Here is a 14,408-nt window from a genome sequence, read left to right on the forward strand (position 1 = left end):
GCATACTTCAAACCTTTATCTAACAGTGAAATTTCCCTTTTATCCAATGATTCACCACTCAAATTATATATACCCACCCCTATAGGTTTCTCTTCTTTTTTATTCCTCCCCCCTCCTCTTCTTCCTCTTCTTGTCCTCTTTTTCCTGAATACCTCCTGTATCCCATTCCCCTTTCTGACCACCCCCCTCCCCTCCATTCCCCCCGCCCTCCCCCTGGTCGAACCCCTAAAAAAGGTTCATATGTTCCCTGGTGCTGAATAGGGTCAAAACGGTTAAATGTGGTTACATTATATTCCCCCCCATAATTACCATTATTCCTAACCATATTATAATCACGTCCCCTTAACGAGAGATTTCCCCATCCTCTCTGAGCTCCTCCACCACCCCTTCCCCTATATTGATACTTACCTTCATCACCTCCGTGATTCCCTATTACCTGTACATTCCTATTGTCAAAACCTCCTCCTCTACCGCCTCCTCCCCTTGATAATTCCTCACTAATTCTAATCTCTTCACTCATCCTTTGTATTTCTATTTGTCTTTCCTTTGCCATTTTTTCCTCCTTTCGCTTTATCTGCCATTTATATACCTCTTTCTTTCTAGTGGCTTCAGCGTCCCTTTGAAATTTTTTCTTTTTCTCTACAATAATTTCCTTCTCATTCTTTGTCATCAAGTCACTAAGTTTCTGGGATTTAGTTTTATATTCCTCTGTTCCACTATAAGGGTCAAGGTTTTTCTTTATATTTTCTATTTCTACTCCCAATCTCTCTAATCTCCTATTTTTTCTTTTTATAAGAACCTTCACCAGTCCTTGGCCACATTTATTAAAATATTCCTCCCATTCCTGGTCATTTTCATCATTATCCTCTCCATCATTAGCCATTAATTCCCACCTTAACCTTTTGGGTATAATACCCTCCTCAATTTCCAATCAAACAAACAAACAAACAAACACAGAACATTTATATTGCGCTTTTCTCCTGGCGGACTCAAAGCGCCAGAGCTGCAGCCACTAGGACGCGCTCTATAGGCAGTAGCAGTGTTAGGGAGACTTGCCCAAGATCTCCTACTGAATAGGTGCAGGCTTACTGAACAGGCAGAGCCGAGATTCGAACCCAGGTCTCCTGTGTCAGAGGCAGAGCCCTTAACCATTACACTATTCAGCCACTGCATCAACCAGTTTCCAACCTAAATCCATTCAGTTATCGACAGTGGTCCATTAGCACGTCGCTAGCGGCGTTCAATTCAACGGTTGACTAAGCTACTCTCACCTGACCATGTCGCGGTTCCAGTGTCTTCTCACCCCGCTAGCTACTTCTTCTCTTCACTTCTGTGTCCCGGGGCGCCGGAAGTGACGTAACCGAGACCAGAGGCCTCTAGTTGTAACGTAAGGTACGTGTCACGCATCCACTAGAGTCTGTATTCACATTACACAGACACTCCGGACTTGGGAGTGAAGAAGGAGCAGCCAGAGATTAGAGAAGAGCCTGGGACCATGCGGCGGACAGGTGAGCTACACCACACTGCCCCTGGGTGGGGGGAGAATGGGAGACCCAGTAGGCAGGCACAGATTTTCATGCTGAAATCTATTGAAAATATGTGTGTAGTGTGTCGAGGGATTCATATCGAGCAGTGTATGGCCTCTGTTGCTGAATCGTTAGGGTGACATTTTGGGGGATGATCCTGTGCTCTTCAAAAGCAAGAAGCCCTGATGAGCAGTGCTAGAGAGTGACACACCTGGCGGGTAAACAGGAAAACAATCTGCTTTTTCCTCACTTGTAATGTAGCGATCTGGCGTGCTGTTAGGCAGTTGTACAGAAGCTCGATTCTTGGACAAGAGCTTGCAGAACAAACGTCTCAGCTGAACGCAGTGTGTGTAGGAGGTTTAAGTTTTGTGAATCATCTCCATAGAGTCACACATCTTTTGTCAGATACAGGAAGAGAGAGCTTCTTACCTGCTAGTGTAATGTACTCCATTCCATGATTCAATCTGTAAAATATTAGAGGAAATGACTTTAATCATCAGCAACAGTCTATCAATTAAAATTCCAGTCTGCATGCGAATCACGCTGTATGAATCAGGAGGAGCTTCATTCCTGACAGCAGCCAAATACAAACATATCAGCCCCTGTGCATCCGGTCTTCCAAGACACTTATTATTTTGAATGGTTAGACAATATCAAATTGATTAAAGAGGAACTTTAACCCAGGATTGAACTTTATTCTAATCAGTAGCTGATTCTCCCTTTCCCATAAGAAATCTTTACCCTTTCTCGAATAGATCATCAGAGAAGTCTGTATGGCTGATATTGTGGTGAAACCCCTCCCACAGTGTGATGTCATGACCATGGTCCTGATAGTTTGCTGTCTCTGAACTGTGTTGCATTGTAGGAAATAACAGTTTTTTCCAACTGCCAAGCAAACAGTATCTCCCTCTGTGCACAGAACTTTCAGTAAATGAACATTCCGTACAGATGGCAGAACTAAAGAACTATCACCTCCAGTAATACATTTCAGAATGCAAAATCAGGGTGAGGAAAGTTTTTACAATGGCAAGCACTGACTAAATAATCTATGAATTAAAATAGTAAAAAAAATATCAATTGTATTCATTATGTAATTTTTACTACAGTTCCTCTTTAAAGGTGTAGTTTTTATCCTATTTAAATAATAAAAGAGCAATAAAATTGTTTTTAATTGAATAAAAGGACATACTGACAACAATAAGAATTGTAACCCTACTACAAAATATACCATCCTCCTAATATGTACCAAATACAAAGCTAAGCAACCTCCTCCCCTCTTAACATGACCCTCCTCCTGATCACTCTTGAACATGGCCCCCTCATGAAAACAAACCCTTCTGCTTCTTCTTTAAAGTGGATCTGAACTCTTATGCTGGATACACACGTTGAGATTTCCCGTTCGATTCCCGGGATCGAACGGATCGAATCGATTATTTCCAACATGCTCGATTCTGATTTCGATCGTTTCTGCCGTCGATTTGCATGTTAAGTATGCCAAATCGTCGGCAGAAACGATCGAAATCCGAATCGAGCATGTTGGAAATAATCGATTCGATCCGTTCAATCCCGGGAATCGAACGGGAAATCTCAACGTGTGTATCCAGCATTACACAGGACAGAAGGAAAACATAGAGAAATGCACCTTTTATGTATTTAGAAGGTTAGCCTGTCTAATTTCCACTCATCTGTGTCTAATCACAAATTGTAATTTAATCTCTCCCATGTCAGCTGACTGCCACGGCAGATAAGCTCATTTGAAAGCACAGGGTGTTAACCATATGTCTTCCATGAATCAGGAAGTAGAAACAGTGCAGATTTATTGTAGTATTTGTATCAGCTGTAAAAAAGAAATGCTTTTCTTTGAAGGTTATCATATTGTTGCATATTTTTTAGAGCAGAGAGGAAGTTCTGAGTTCAGGTCCATTTCAATCAAACTACGTACACACCAAAAGATGGGATTGTGTGAAACAACCGATGAACGATCGTTGCACGATCTATCTTTCAAGATGTGCACACAATGTGATGTGAACAATGTAATGATCAGGATCATTAAATGATGCTGGATCTAGGCAAAGTACTACAGACTTCGTAGACACATTGTTTAATAAATCGCTCGTAATTTTGTACGTAACGCTGACTATGAACAATTATCTACAGAAGTGATCTGTTGTGATGGTAATTTAAACCTTCTCTCTCTCCCTCCCTCTCCCATTTACAAACCCTTACACACTGCATTATGTCAACGTTTGAAGGCTTAGTTTATAGTGAAAAAGTAACATTTTAGGATGGTGCGTTTGCAATTTTCTATTGCGTTTTACCGCGGTTTTTTTTACGCAGATGCGTTTTTCATGCGTTTTGCGTGAGTTTTAATGCGTTTGCGGTTCGCTAATGTAAAACGCTTATGCGTTTTCAATGCGTTTTTTATTTAAATTTATGCAAATCACTACAAAGACAACTGGAAGTGGAAACACATCAGAAATCTTCAATTAATTAAACACGCATTAAAAAACACATGCAAATGCAATGCATATGCGTTACCATAGACTTTCATTATGTGCGTTTTGGCAGCCATCCTGCATACTATGCAACACTACCAGCGTTTGTGAAATGCATACTGTAAAAACGCATTCAAACGCAGCTCCTTCTGCGTCCCATAGACTAACATTGCTGCATAAAATGCAGTGTTTCCCTCTACACTAGCATTTCCGCTATGTGTGCACCCAGCCGAACAGTGAATACATATGTTCAGGATCAGAAAGGTAATCCTTCAAGAAACTACTGTTGGTGCATATAAAGAATATCACTTACGTCTCAAACTATTTTAGGTTGTGTTTGAAGATAGCAACAGTGGGTAAGACCCAAACAGTTCATAGGAAGGAGTTCCAGAGGAAAGGAGAAACCTTTATTAATCTTCATTCAAATCTTCTTTCCTCTATTGTTTTTCTCAACTCACTTTTACAAGCCTGCATAGCTGTGTGTGTTGCACAACCGTCCGCCTGTGCTGAATCCCCACCCCCTCACCATGTGCAGGCTCCACGTGGCTAGTCATGTGACCATGTTTACAGAGTACGGCCTGTCTGTCAGGAACAGGGTTATAATGTCACAGCCTCAGCACTCTGACTTCTGCCTGGGAAGCCAATCGCTCAGTTGCAGACAGTGCTGACGTCTGGGAAATCTGAGGCCCAGAAGCAAATCTTGTAAGATGAGGCCCGCCCAGCTCCTAGGAAACAAAAGGGTCTTGTCCCACATGAGAGAACAAAGACACAGCAGATGCTGCCATACTCCTGTCTCCATAATCCTTTCAAAATGGCTATGCATCTGCTAGCCTGTGGCTTTTGTGCTGCAGAAGCTAAGGACTGCGCCATATTACTGTACAGATCTGGCTAGTCAAATTAACAAGCACTGCACACATTACACAATAATTATGTTACAAATGTTTTACTATGAAAGGAAACTACACATCATTGGTGCTCATATTGTAATATACATTTAGCATTAAAGATACAGATAATTTGCAAAAATACACAAATAAAATTAAAGGGTTGTCTTAGGCCACGTTCAAGGTGGTGCCTTGCAGTGCGGCATAATGGCTGCTTTGTAACGCTTGCATGTATAGGTGGCGCGCCGATGCACCCCCTATAGCGATGTCCACAGTGCAGCGGGTGCGTAAAAGCAAAATGCATGCTTTATCAGGTACAGTGAAGCATATTTTTCATTGACTATATGCGACGCAACATGGCTGAAATTACATTTTTCTTAAATTGCATTGCGTTCCTGTCATACAGGGAATGCAACGCAATGTCCAACTCTGAATGTGGCCTTAAAGACAACCTGCCATTTAAAATGACTTCAGAATAAAGGTAAGTACACATGCACAATTGCTGTTGCCCACAGGGATTGGGACTTGGTCGGCTGACAGTTCTTGGCTGGATGCTGAAGAGACACGTCCCCAGCCTACAGGCTAGCAGCATGTTCTGCTGCTGTGGAGCAGGGGAGGAGCACAATGTGTGGTGCACAATGAAGATTCCCCCTCACTTCCTGTCAAGTGACACTGTGGGTTTCAATCTGAGTACATGGTTTTGAGAACGAAGTGAACATAAGCAGTACAAACTTACCCTTCTTGCACACTGCAAGCGATTCCGATTCAGATTCCGCTTTTTAATCAGTTTTTACCTCCGATTCAGATTCAGATTTGCAGTGTGCAAGGAGCAAACTGCAAATCTGAATCTGAAAAACAGATTAAAAAGCGGAACCTGAACCTGAATTGCTTGCAGTGTGCAAGAGGCCTTAAAGTACCCCTGAAACCTGGTTTAGATAAAAAAAAAAAAAAAGATATTTACCTCAGTGGTGGGAAGAGTCTGGAAAGTCCAGAGGCGTCATGTATTCCCAGTGCATTGAAGCACCCGTTTACTGTATGTATGGATAGCTGGAACGGAGGTAAGTATCTAACTTTTAATTTAACATGCTTTAGAAATACTTTAACAAAGGACTGCTTATTTGTTTTTCTAGTGTTTAGGTTAATGAAAGCATTGTGTATAAAACAATGACTTAATGTGTCATTTTTACTCTCTATGATGAGATATTTGCTTGCCTATCTATACCATAGGTATGTTGAGTACTTGCTGCTGACGCAAGTCAGGAAGTAAACTATTTGACCCGGAAAAGAATAAATACAATGCATTTATTCTTAAAAACGCGAACGCAATCGCTGCACAAAACAATTTTGTGAGCGTTTTGCGTTATTCCTATACCTTCCATTGAGGCGGAACTGCCTAAAAAAGGTAAGGCAGCGCTTTGCTGAGCGGATCGCAAACAAACTGCTCAGATGAGAACTCTCTCGTATGGAATCATTGCACAAGAGTTTTTGGGGCAATTTTGAAAATCGCCTGCGCTTGAAAAAAAGGGCAAAAACACCTTTAGTGTGAACGAGCCCTTAGGGTGTAACCTTAAAGCGGACCTGAACTCAGAATGTCCTCTCTGCTCTAAAAGATACACAACAGCATAATAACCTCTAAACAAAGAACATTTCTTTGTTACACCTGATACAAATCCTAAAATAAAGCTGCACTGTTTCCTACTACCTGATTCATGGAAGCAGACATATTGCTTACAGCCTGTGCTTTCAAATCTGCTTATCTGCCATAGGCAGTCATGTGACTCGGGGGGGGGGGGGGGAGGGGGGAAAATTACAACTAGTGATTAGACACAAATGGGGGGGGGGGGGGAATTAGACAGGCTAAACTCTCTAAACACATACAGGGTGCATTTCTCTATGTTTTCCTTTTGTCCAGTGCAAGAGTTCAGGACCACTTTAAGAAATGAATAGAGTACACAACATGATCATGTTGAGCTGCCACTAAATTACATCTATTCCAATATATAAAACTTTACGGTTTGTCTTGTTTCTCAGAACTCTATACTAAACCATGTTTCTCTGATTGGTGCACTCTATATTTAAAGTGGACCTGAGCTCTTGTCATGGACAGAAGGAAAAAAATATAGAAACACACCCTGTATATACATAGAGAGTTTAGCCTGTCTATTTCCCCCTCATCTGTGACTAATCACCACTGTAATTTGATCTCTCTTTCTTTTAAGGTTATTATGCTGTTGCTTATATTTTAGAGCTGAGATGACGTTCTGAGTTCAGGTTCGGTTTAAATCTAAAGGATTTCGTGCAGCTAATGAGTCTAGCTAAAGGACACATCTGAGCACCATTAAAATAAAAAAAAAATTCACTTACCTGGGGCCTCCTCTATCCCCTGCCAGCCGTGCAGTGCTGTCGCCTCAACTCCGCTCCCCTCGGTGGCCCGGGGTCCCCTCCGGCGCAAGATACTCACTGCACCTGCGCAAGCGGCTCTCAGAGTCACGCTAACGTCATCCGGGCTGTACTGCACAGGCACAGTAGTTCTGTGTCTGCGCAGTACAGTCTGGATGACGTCAGTGCGACTCAGTGAGCCACATGGTGAAGCTGGCAAGGTCTAAACAAAGTAGTTCTGTGCCTGCGCAGTACAGTCCGGATGACGTCAGCGCGACTCAATGGCAAGGTCGGCATCTGCACCGGAGGGAACTGGGAGCCACCGGAGCTGTGGCAAGGACACAGGATGACTGTAAGGGGCTGGAGGAAGCCCGAGGTAAGTGGATTTTTTATTTTTATTGTGCTCGAAACCTTCTCTTTCAGCACCACTAGGAGGGTGGGGCTACATTCAATATACAGCAATATTTAGATATAGTAAGTGTTTCTAATGCTGAAACCAGGAAAAGTACTGTTAAAGTGAGTATCCTGAATAATTTACTGCATTCTATATGTACTACTGCACTACTATGTCACTATAGTGCCTCTTTAAATATGACTGGTTGCTATAGGTTACTGCACATGTACTGTACATCGCACGTCATACAGGTTTTGCAAAAAAATGACTTTTTTTGGGATGTGACTATACAGGAAGGAATGTATACCACCTAATAATTAGGATGTATAACTGATAACTAACAAGCAGACCAATGCAGTTATCGGAATACAGGGGCGCCAAAAGAATAAAAGTATCTAAAAAGTTTAAAAATAGAGGAGGCAGTGGTGGACTTACCTTCTCCAAGCAGACACAAGATAATATTGATGTAATATCAATAAAGCAGTTTATTTATGCACTCCACAAGATCAATGGAGTTAGTATATTTATAATTATCTTGTCTACCTTAATAATGTAAATGATTAAAGAAAAAAAGAAGGACGTTTTTATTCAGAACTACAATATCAAGGAAATAAACAGAGTCTCTCTGTACAGTCAGCAGTAATAAATGCGATTACACAACCTACGTTTGACTTGAACGATGAAAAGGCTGCTTCCTGTGTCAGATTACATTGTTACATTATTCCTTGGAGACCATACAACCCCAGGGAGATGATGTATTATGACATCATCACCAGACAACTCATATTCTTAGGCTTGCCGATAGCTCATGATTCACTATCAACTGAATTACAATTCTTAATCAATAATCAGACCCTGCATCATTATATATCCATTAATTTTATTAGGCAGCTCTTTATTTAAGTACCACTACTTTGGAAAAAATGTGTACTAAAATTACTTTTTACTTTAAGCCAAAAATAAAAGTTGCACTAATATATGGTCAGCGTGCTAACAACAACCTCTCTGCAGGTCAGAGGTGTCAAACTCAATCAGGCAGGGGGACAAAATCTAAAACTTAGGCCTGGTGCACACCGAGCGGTTTTTGTAGCGTTTTCCAAACCGTTGCCGCCTGTGAAAACGCGTGGCTAATGTATTTCAGAATCAGAATTTATTTCGCCAAGTACAACGGTGAATTGTACCCGGAATTGGTTTTGGCGCATACAGGGTCGTTGGTGAAAAACAGAAAATAGCATGGTACATACGTAGACGTGGGACAAGCATACATAGGGCAACATTACAGTTTGTGCGTACATTTAAGCAGAGCGTCGTATACAATTAAGCATAGGTACATACGTATAAACAAAAGCAAAATCAAAGCAAAAACAGAGCATTACAGCATACACGTACAGTAACATAATACAAACCAAGCGTTACAGCATACACGTACAATTTACATAATACACACATAGCATAGCAAGACATACACTGATAGCGGGAACAGAAAAAGAGTGGGACTGGAGGAGCAGCCTGAGAGCTGATATGAGCGCTGCCATTTTCGGCACTGGACGCTACACAGCGACGCGCTCCCAACTAGACAGGTGCTCCGATTGTCCGCGGAAAGTAGAGAGGATGCTGGGGGGGGGGGGGATCGTGATGGAGGCGGCCAGCAGGGATCACTTGAGCCAGGTTGCTCGAGGAGAATCGCTCCTATTTCCAGGGTCCGCATGGCTGGTTGATGGGGGCACCTTTGCTAGGCAGCAGTGTTGGACAGCAGTGGTGGACGTGGGGCCTGGGGCCGCCCAGGCTGGGCAGCAGTGGTGGACATGAGGCCGGGGGGCACCTCGGCTGGGCCCCATTGGTGGACTTTGGGCCGGGAAGAGGGCAGGCAGCAGAGGTGGACAGTCCAGGGGCAGCATACCTTCTCTGTGGCTGCGAGGAGCAGCCACAGGCCCTCCATCAGCACGGTGGCAGCCTGGTCGTGGTCGTATTCCTGGTGACTGGGGAGCCGCTGCAGACAGGCCTCCTCCGCACGTGGCGGGTGACCCATGTGTCCTTGCTGGTCCCTGGGCGACCCATGGTGGAGGGGGACCGGCAACCCCAGCAGTCCTGTGATGGGGAGGTCTCTGGGAGAGGTCTCCGGCGGCGGCCCTGGTCGGCAAGTGGTGGCGGCGGAAGCACGTGTTGGCGGCGGGGGCATATTGCGGCTTCTTCCCAGGCGGCAGCCCCCGACAGTCATGAGAGCCACCGCTGCCCCTCTCCGTGTGGTCCCCGGCAGGAGAGGCGGAAGCTATGCAGCGTGGAGGCGGCGTGGTGCTGCGCAGCGCTGCGTGGTGCGTGCGGCGTCCCCTGGCTCCAGAGCGGCGTCCCGGCTCCCCTGGCAGCAGTGATGGATTCCCCGGGCAGCAGTCCTCACCCCGCAGCACGCTCCCTCCCGATCCTCCAGCAGCCTGCGAGGCACTATCGTGGCCCCTGCATCATCCTCAGGTGGGTGGAGGTGGTCGGGAGGTCGCCAGAGGGGATGTTAGGGGAAGGGGAGACAAATAGACCGGAGCCCTGTGGCCGTGGCGTCCTCACCCGGCGCCATCTTGGAGGCATTTCAATGGGATGGGGCACACCAGCAGTTTGAGGTTTTTAGCAAACCGCAAACGTGGGTCCTCCAGCACTTTTGCGGTTTGCAGAAGCGTTTCTGCCTCAATATAAAGTATAGTAAAAGCTAAAACCGCTCTGGAAAACGCTAGATCAGAGCGGTTTTCTAGGCGTTTTTGTTACAGAAGCTGTTCAGTAACAGCTTTTACTGTAACAATATTTGTAATCTGCTCCAAAAAAAGGCATGTTTAGAAAACGTCTCTAAACATGCCTAGAATCGCTTTGAAATCTGCTCCAAAAACCTCAGTTTTGCTGATCTGCTAGCGGTTGCGGTGTGCACTGGGCCTTAGTCTAAGTTGCAGGCGAAATTGTTTATTAAGATTTCACATTTGGGTATTTCATAGTCTGAAATAAAGTGGTGTAGCTATAGTGGTGGTGGTGGTGATCTTTGCTCCTCCCCTTCTGCAGAGTAGCGCAGTGGAGCAGTTTTTAATTTACCTGCTCCAGTGTTACTTTGGGTCTCCTTTGATCTTCCTGACAGCCACTTTATGCTGCATACCTCTGGCTCTGAATCCATGTCATGTGATTGGGAGCTGAATTTGTGGAAGTATAGATGCTCTCAGTTATAACTGAAAGAAAACTGATTTTCAAAGTAAAGCCCATGTTTTCCTATGGCCTCTTTTACACTTAACGCGTTTTAAAGAGAACCCGAGGTGGCATTGTATTACGTTAGTGGGGCACAGAGGCTGGTTGGTCACACTAACACCAGCCTCTGTTGCCCCATCGTGCGTCTCAAAGACCCCCCTGCTCGCCGCTATACCCCCGCAGTGCTGGCGACACGCAGCGTGTCGCCAGCACAATGTTTACTCTAGCGCTGTCTGTCAGTGCCGCTCCGCCGCCTCCTCCGCATCGCCGCTACCCGCACTCGTCCCTTCCCTCCCGCTGATTGGAGGGAAGGGACGAGGGCGGGTAGCGGCGATGCGGAGGAGGCGGGGGAGCGGCGCTGACAGACAGCGCTAGAGTAAACATTGTGCTGGCGACGCGCTGCGTGTCGCCAGCACTGCGGGGAGTATAGCGGCGAGCAGGGGGGTCTTTGAGACACACGATGGGGCAACAGAGGCTGGTGTTAGTGTGCCCAACCAGCCTCTGTGCCCCACTAACGTAATACAATGCCACCTCGGGTTCTCTTTAACTGAAATCTTCCTCCCAATGCACTGCTATGAAAAAAACGCGTACCAACGCGCACAAACGCGTACCAACGCATACTAACGCACACTAACTGATTAAGTGTAAACAGGGCCTTACTCTGCTGTACTATGTGGGCAGATGGTGTCAGGGGAAAGCTGTGTGTTTTACCAGCCAAATGGGGGGCTTTCAATCCAAGGAGGGGGCCCTATGCTAATTTCATGGAGGGGGCCCCATGTTTCTTTCAAGTAGGAGGTCCTGTGGGTTGTTGCTGCACCCTAGCTCAAACTGGCAATGCTTCAACCAGAAACACTGTCATTCTGGATAGGGAAGACATTGTACTGTTCTTCAGCTGCTTACAATAATACACATTTGAAGCTTTCAAGGGCCACATAAAATGGCAAGGAGGGCCACATCCCACCCGTAGGCCTTGCATTTGACACCTGTGGTTTAGGTCTTTATATCTGCTCAGCAGGCCATGGTTGAATATCTTTTGTTTGCTGCAATCTCTATAATTTCAGCTCCAAAGCAGTATAATAGTTTGTATTGCTGTCTGGGTCCCCGTTTTGGAGAAATAACTTTACTTCCTTTTTTGACAGAAAATATTGCATTTCTTCAACAGAAAAAGAGACAGCATTAAATAAAGCCTTTTTTGCACAGCACGGAAGTGTTTGCAAAGTATGTCGATGCTGTTTCTCATTGCCTGTCATTTGGAGCCTCCAGGATTTGCACTAGAACCCTGGGAATTCCAGGAACAGGAAGTGAAGTTAAAGATCCTCTAATAGGGATACAGACGCAATTGAGACCTTCCACACTATACCCAAAATTAACAAATTAACAAAATAAAGCTTTGGCTTCATGTGGGCCACAAAGATTAAATCAAACTGTAAAATGTCTCTGGCGATAATCCAGACCTCTGATGAGTCATAGATGACGAAACTAGTAAGGCGCAGCTTCCGTAGGAGTGTGAGCTGGGAGACACGCTGCATGTGAAGGCGGACGCTGCCGAGACCTCTGAGGATTTGTTTATATGCGCATTACTCAACAAGACTTGTGAGTGCACTGAAATGTTTTTAAACTTTTAATAAATACAGTATTACGCTATGTAACGTTTGTTTCTGAGTTTCAAGGGATCCGTTAAGAGAACTGCAAATTCAGAAGGTGGATCTATGAGAGTTTTAGCTGATCTTCTACAAGTGGTCAGCAATTAGATCTGGTAAACGTTTAACAGTACCACTATAGCACTGGTGGAGGTCTGTCACGCTCTGATACTGCACCTATGGGAGTGTAATATTGGATGTCACGTTTCTTATGGTTGAAGCTGGATTACGCTATGTCTCTTTATCCCTGTTTGAGTTTCAGATGCAAGCACATATAGACATCGATGAGATATCAATAACATGCTATCTTTGCCGATCTGTAATATAATCAGCCTGCATAATCGGTGAGAGTACCCAGTGTGGGTCTTTGTCTGTTTGGTGTTTTATGAAGATATCTAGAGACTGGAACTGTTGCCATTTACGAGATTTATATGTTGAGCGCCTGCACAGATTATTATATCGCATATTTAATAGGGTGTTTACCCCTCACTGTGTGGCGATCCATACACACCAAAGAACATTTATGATAGTGACTGTATTGGATTCTGCACATATTGTTTAATTGGATATATATTTTGCACTTATTGCCTGGTTGGAGGAGCGCTCATAGCCACATCTATATTACAGTTGAAAAATGCCATTATTTCATAAATCTTTTTTTTAAATTAGCTCCTTAGAATAAGTGTATTTTATATATATACATATATATATATATAAGTATCTTCTAAATGGAATATATTCTTGTCTATGTTTTTATACATTCTTGTCTATATTTTTACTTGTACAATAAGAATTTGCATTAAAGCTAATGGGAATCCTCGTTAAAAAACGACTTACTAGATACTTACCTAAGGAAAGGGAAGGCTCTGGGTCCTAATAAGCCTTCCCTCTCCTCTCCCAGTGCCCTCGGTGCAGCGCTGGCTCCCCTGTTTAAATCCCCCACCGCGGAGGACTTCGAAAGTTTTTGGGGACCAAGTCCTCCCGAAGACAGGCGGCTCCATACTGCGCACGTGCGAGTGCGGAATAGAGGGCACACTTGGGCTCCCGAAGACCTTTCAAAGTCACCTTCCCCTGGCGGAAGGAGCAGTATTTGACCAAATTAGTCAAATACTGCACCCGGGGACAGCGCAGCACCGAGGGCACCGGGAGAGGACAGGGAAGGCTCATTAGGACCCTTAGGTAAGTATCTGGTTTCATTTTTAACAGCATGGTTCCCATTCACTTTATGGTTTGTTCATATTGGTGCAGATGCAGAATGGAAACGGAACAACTCGCGGATGCGTTCTGTCCATTCTGCATCCGGCTTGCGCAAACCGACCATTCCACATCCGTTCCATGTCCGCAGCGTCCCTACATTGGCCCATACGCATTGCCGCTCACCTGTCTCGCCGCCACTGCTCGTCCCACGCTCGGTCCCTTCAGCAGCCAGGAGGCCAGCAGAAGCATGGCTCTCCATAGGCTGTAACAGACCAAGTCTCCCTAGCAACAGGGAGAATTCTCATTGGTCCAAAATGAACCAATGAGAATTCTCCCTGTTGCTGAGGATTTCCATCGGTCTGCTGCAACTCAATGGAAAATCCCAGACTACCGAGCTCTTCATACCAAACGGCGGAGATGGGTGGCGGGACACGTGAGCATTACGTCACGGCGGCGGAATGGATGCGAGGAAAATGGGCGACGCAGATGCGGCAACTGGCCTAGTGAGAGCGGACAGAGTCATACACGGATCCGTGGTTTTAACAGTGGAAGCGGTCTTATTTTTAACATAGGATTCACTTCCTAAGTTTTGGAGGAGCTGTGTGAACCGAGCCTACAGCTGGCCATACACTAGGCCGATTACCCGCCGATCGACACCAGATTTGATCACTAGGATCGAA

General features: G+C 44.8%; 1 protein-coding gene across 3 annotated transcripts in view; it reads right to left on the reverse strand.

Moving 5' to 3' along the window:
- Positions 1 to 14,408, reverse strand: part of MOSPD1 (motile sperm domain containing 1) — a 137,267-nt gene that overhangs the window by 89,586 nt on the left and 33,273 nt on the right. For 2 of the 3 annotated variants that reach the window (XM_068250965.1, XM_068250966.1), the window contains exon 2: positions 1,956 to 1,990. In XM_068250965.1, the coding sequence (XP_068107066.1) occupies positions 1,956 to 1,977 (22 nt within the window). In that variant the 5' untranslated portion in view covers positions 1,978 to 1,990. Of the gene's footprint in view, positions 1 to 1,955; positions 1,991 to 4,334; positions 4,434 to 14,408 lie in introns of those variants that run through there. The other variant, XM_068250967.1, reaches the window with a different exon arrangement.

This window comes from Hyperolius riggenbachi, chromosome 8 (genome assembly GCF_040937935.1).
Source record: "Hyperolius riggenbachi isolate aHypRig1 chromosome 8, aHypRig1.pri, whole genome shotgun sequence".
In the NCBI taxonomy this organism is placed as follows: Eukaryota; Metazoa; Chordata; class Amphibia; order Anura; family Hyperoliidae; genus Hyperolius; species Hyperolius riggenbachi.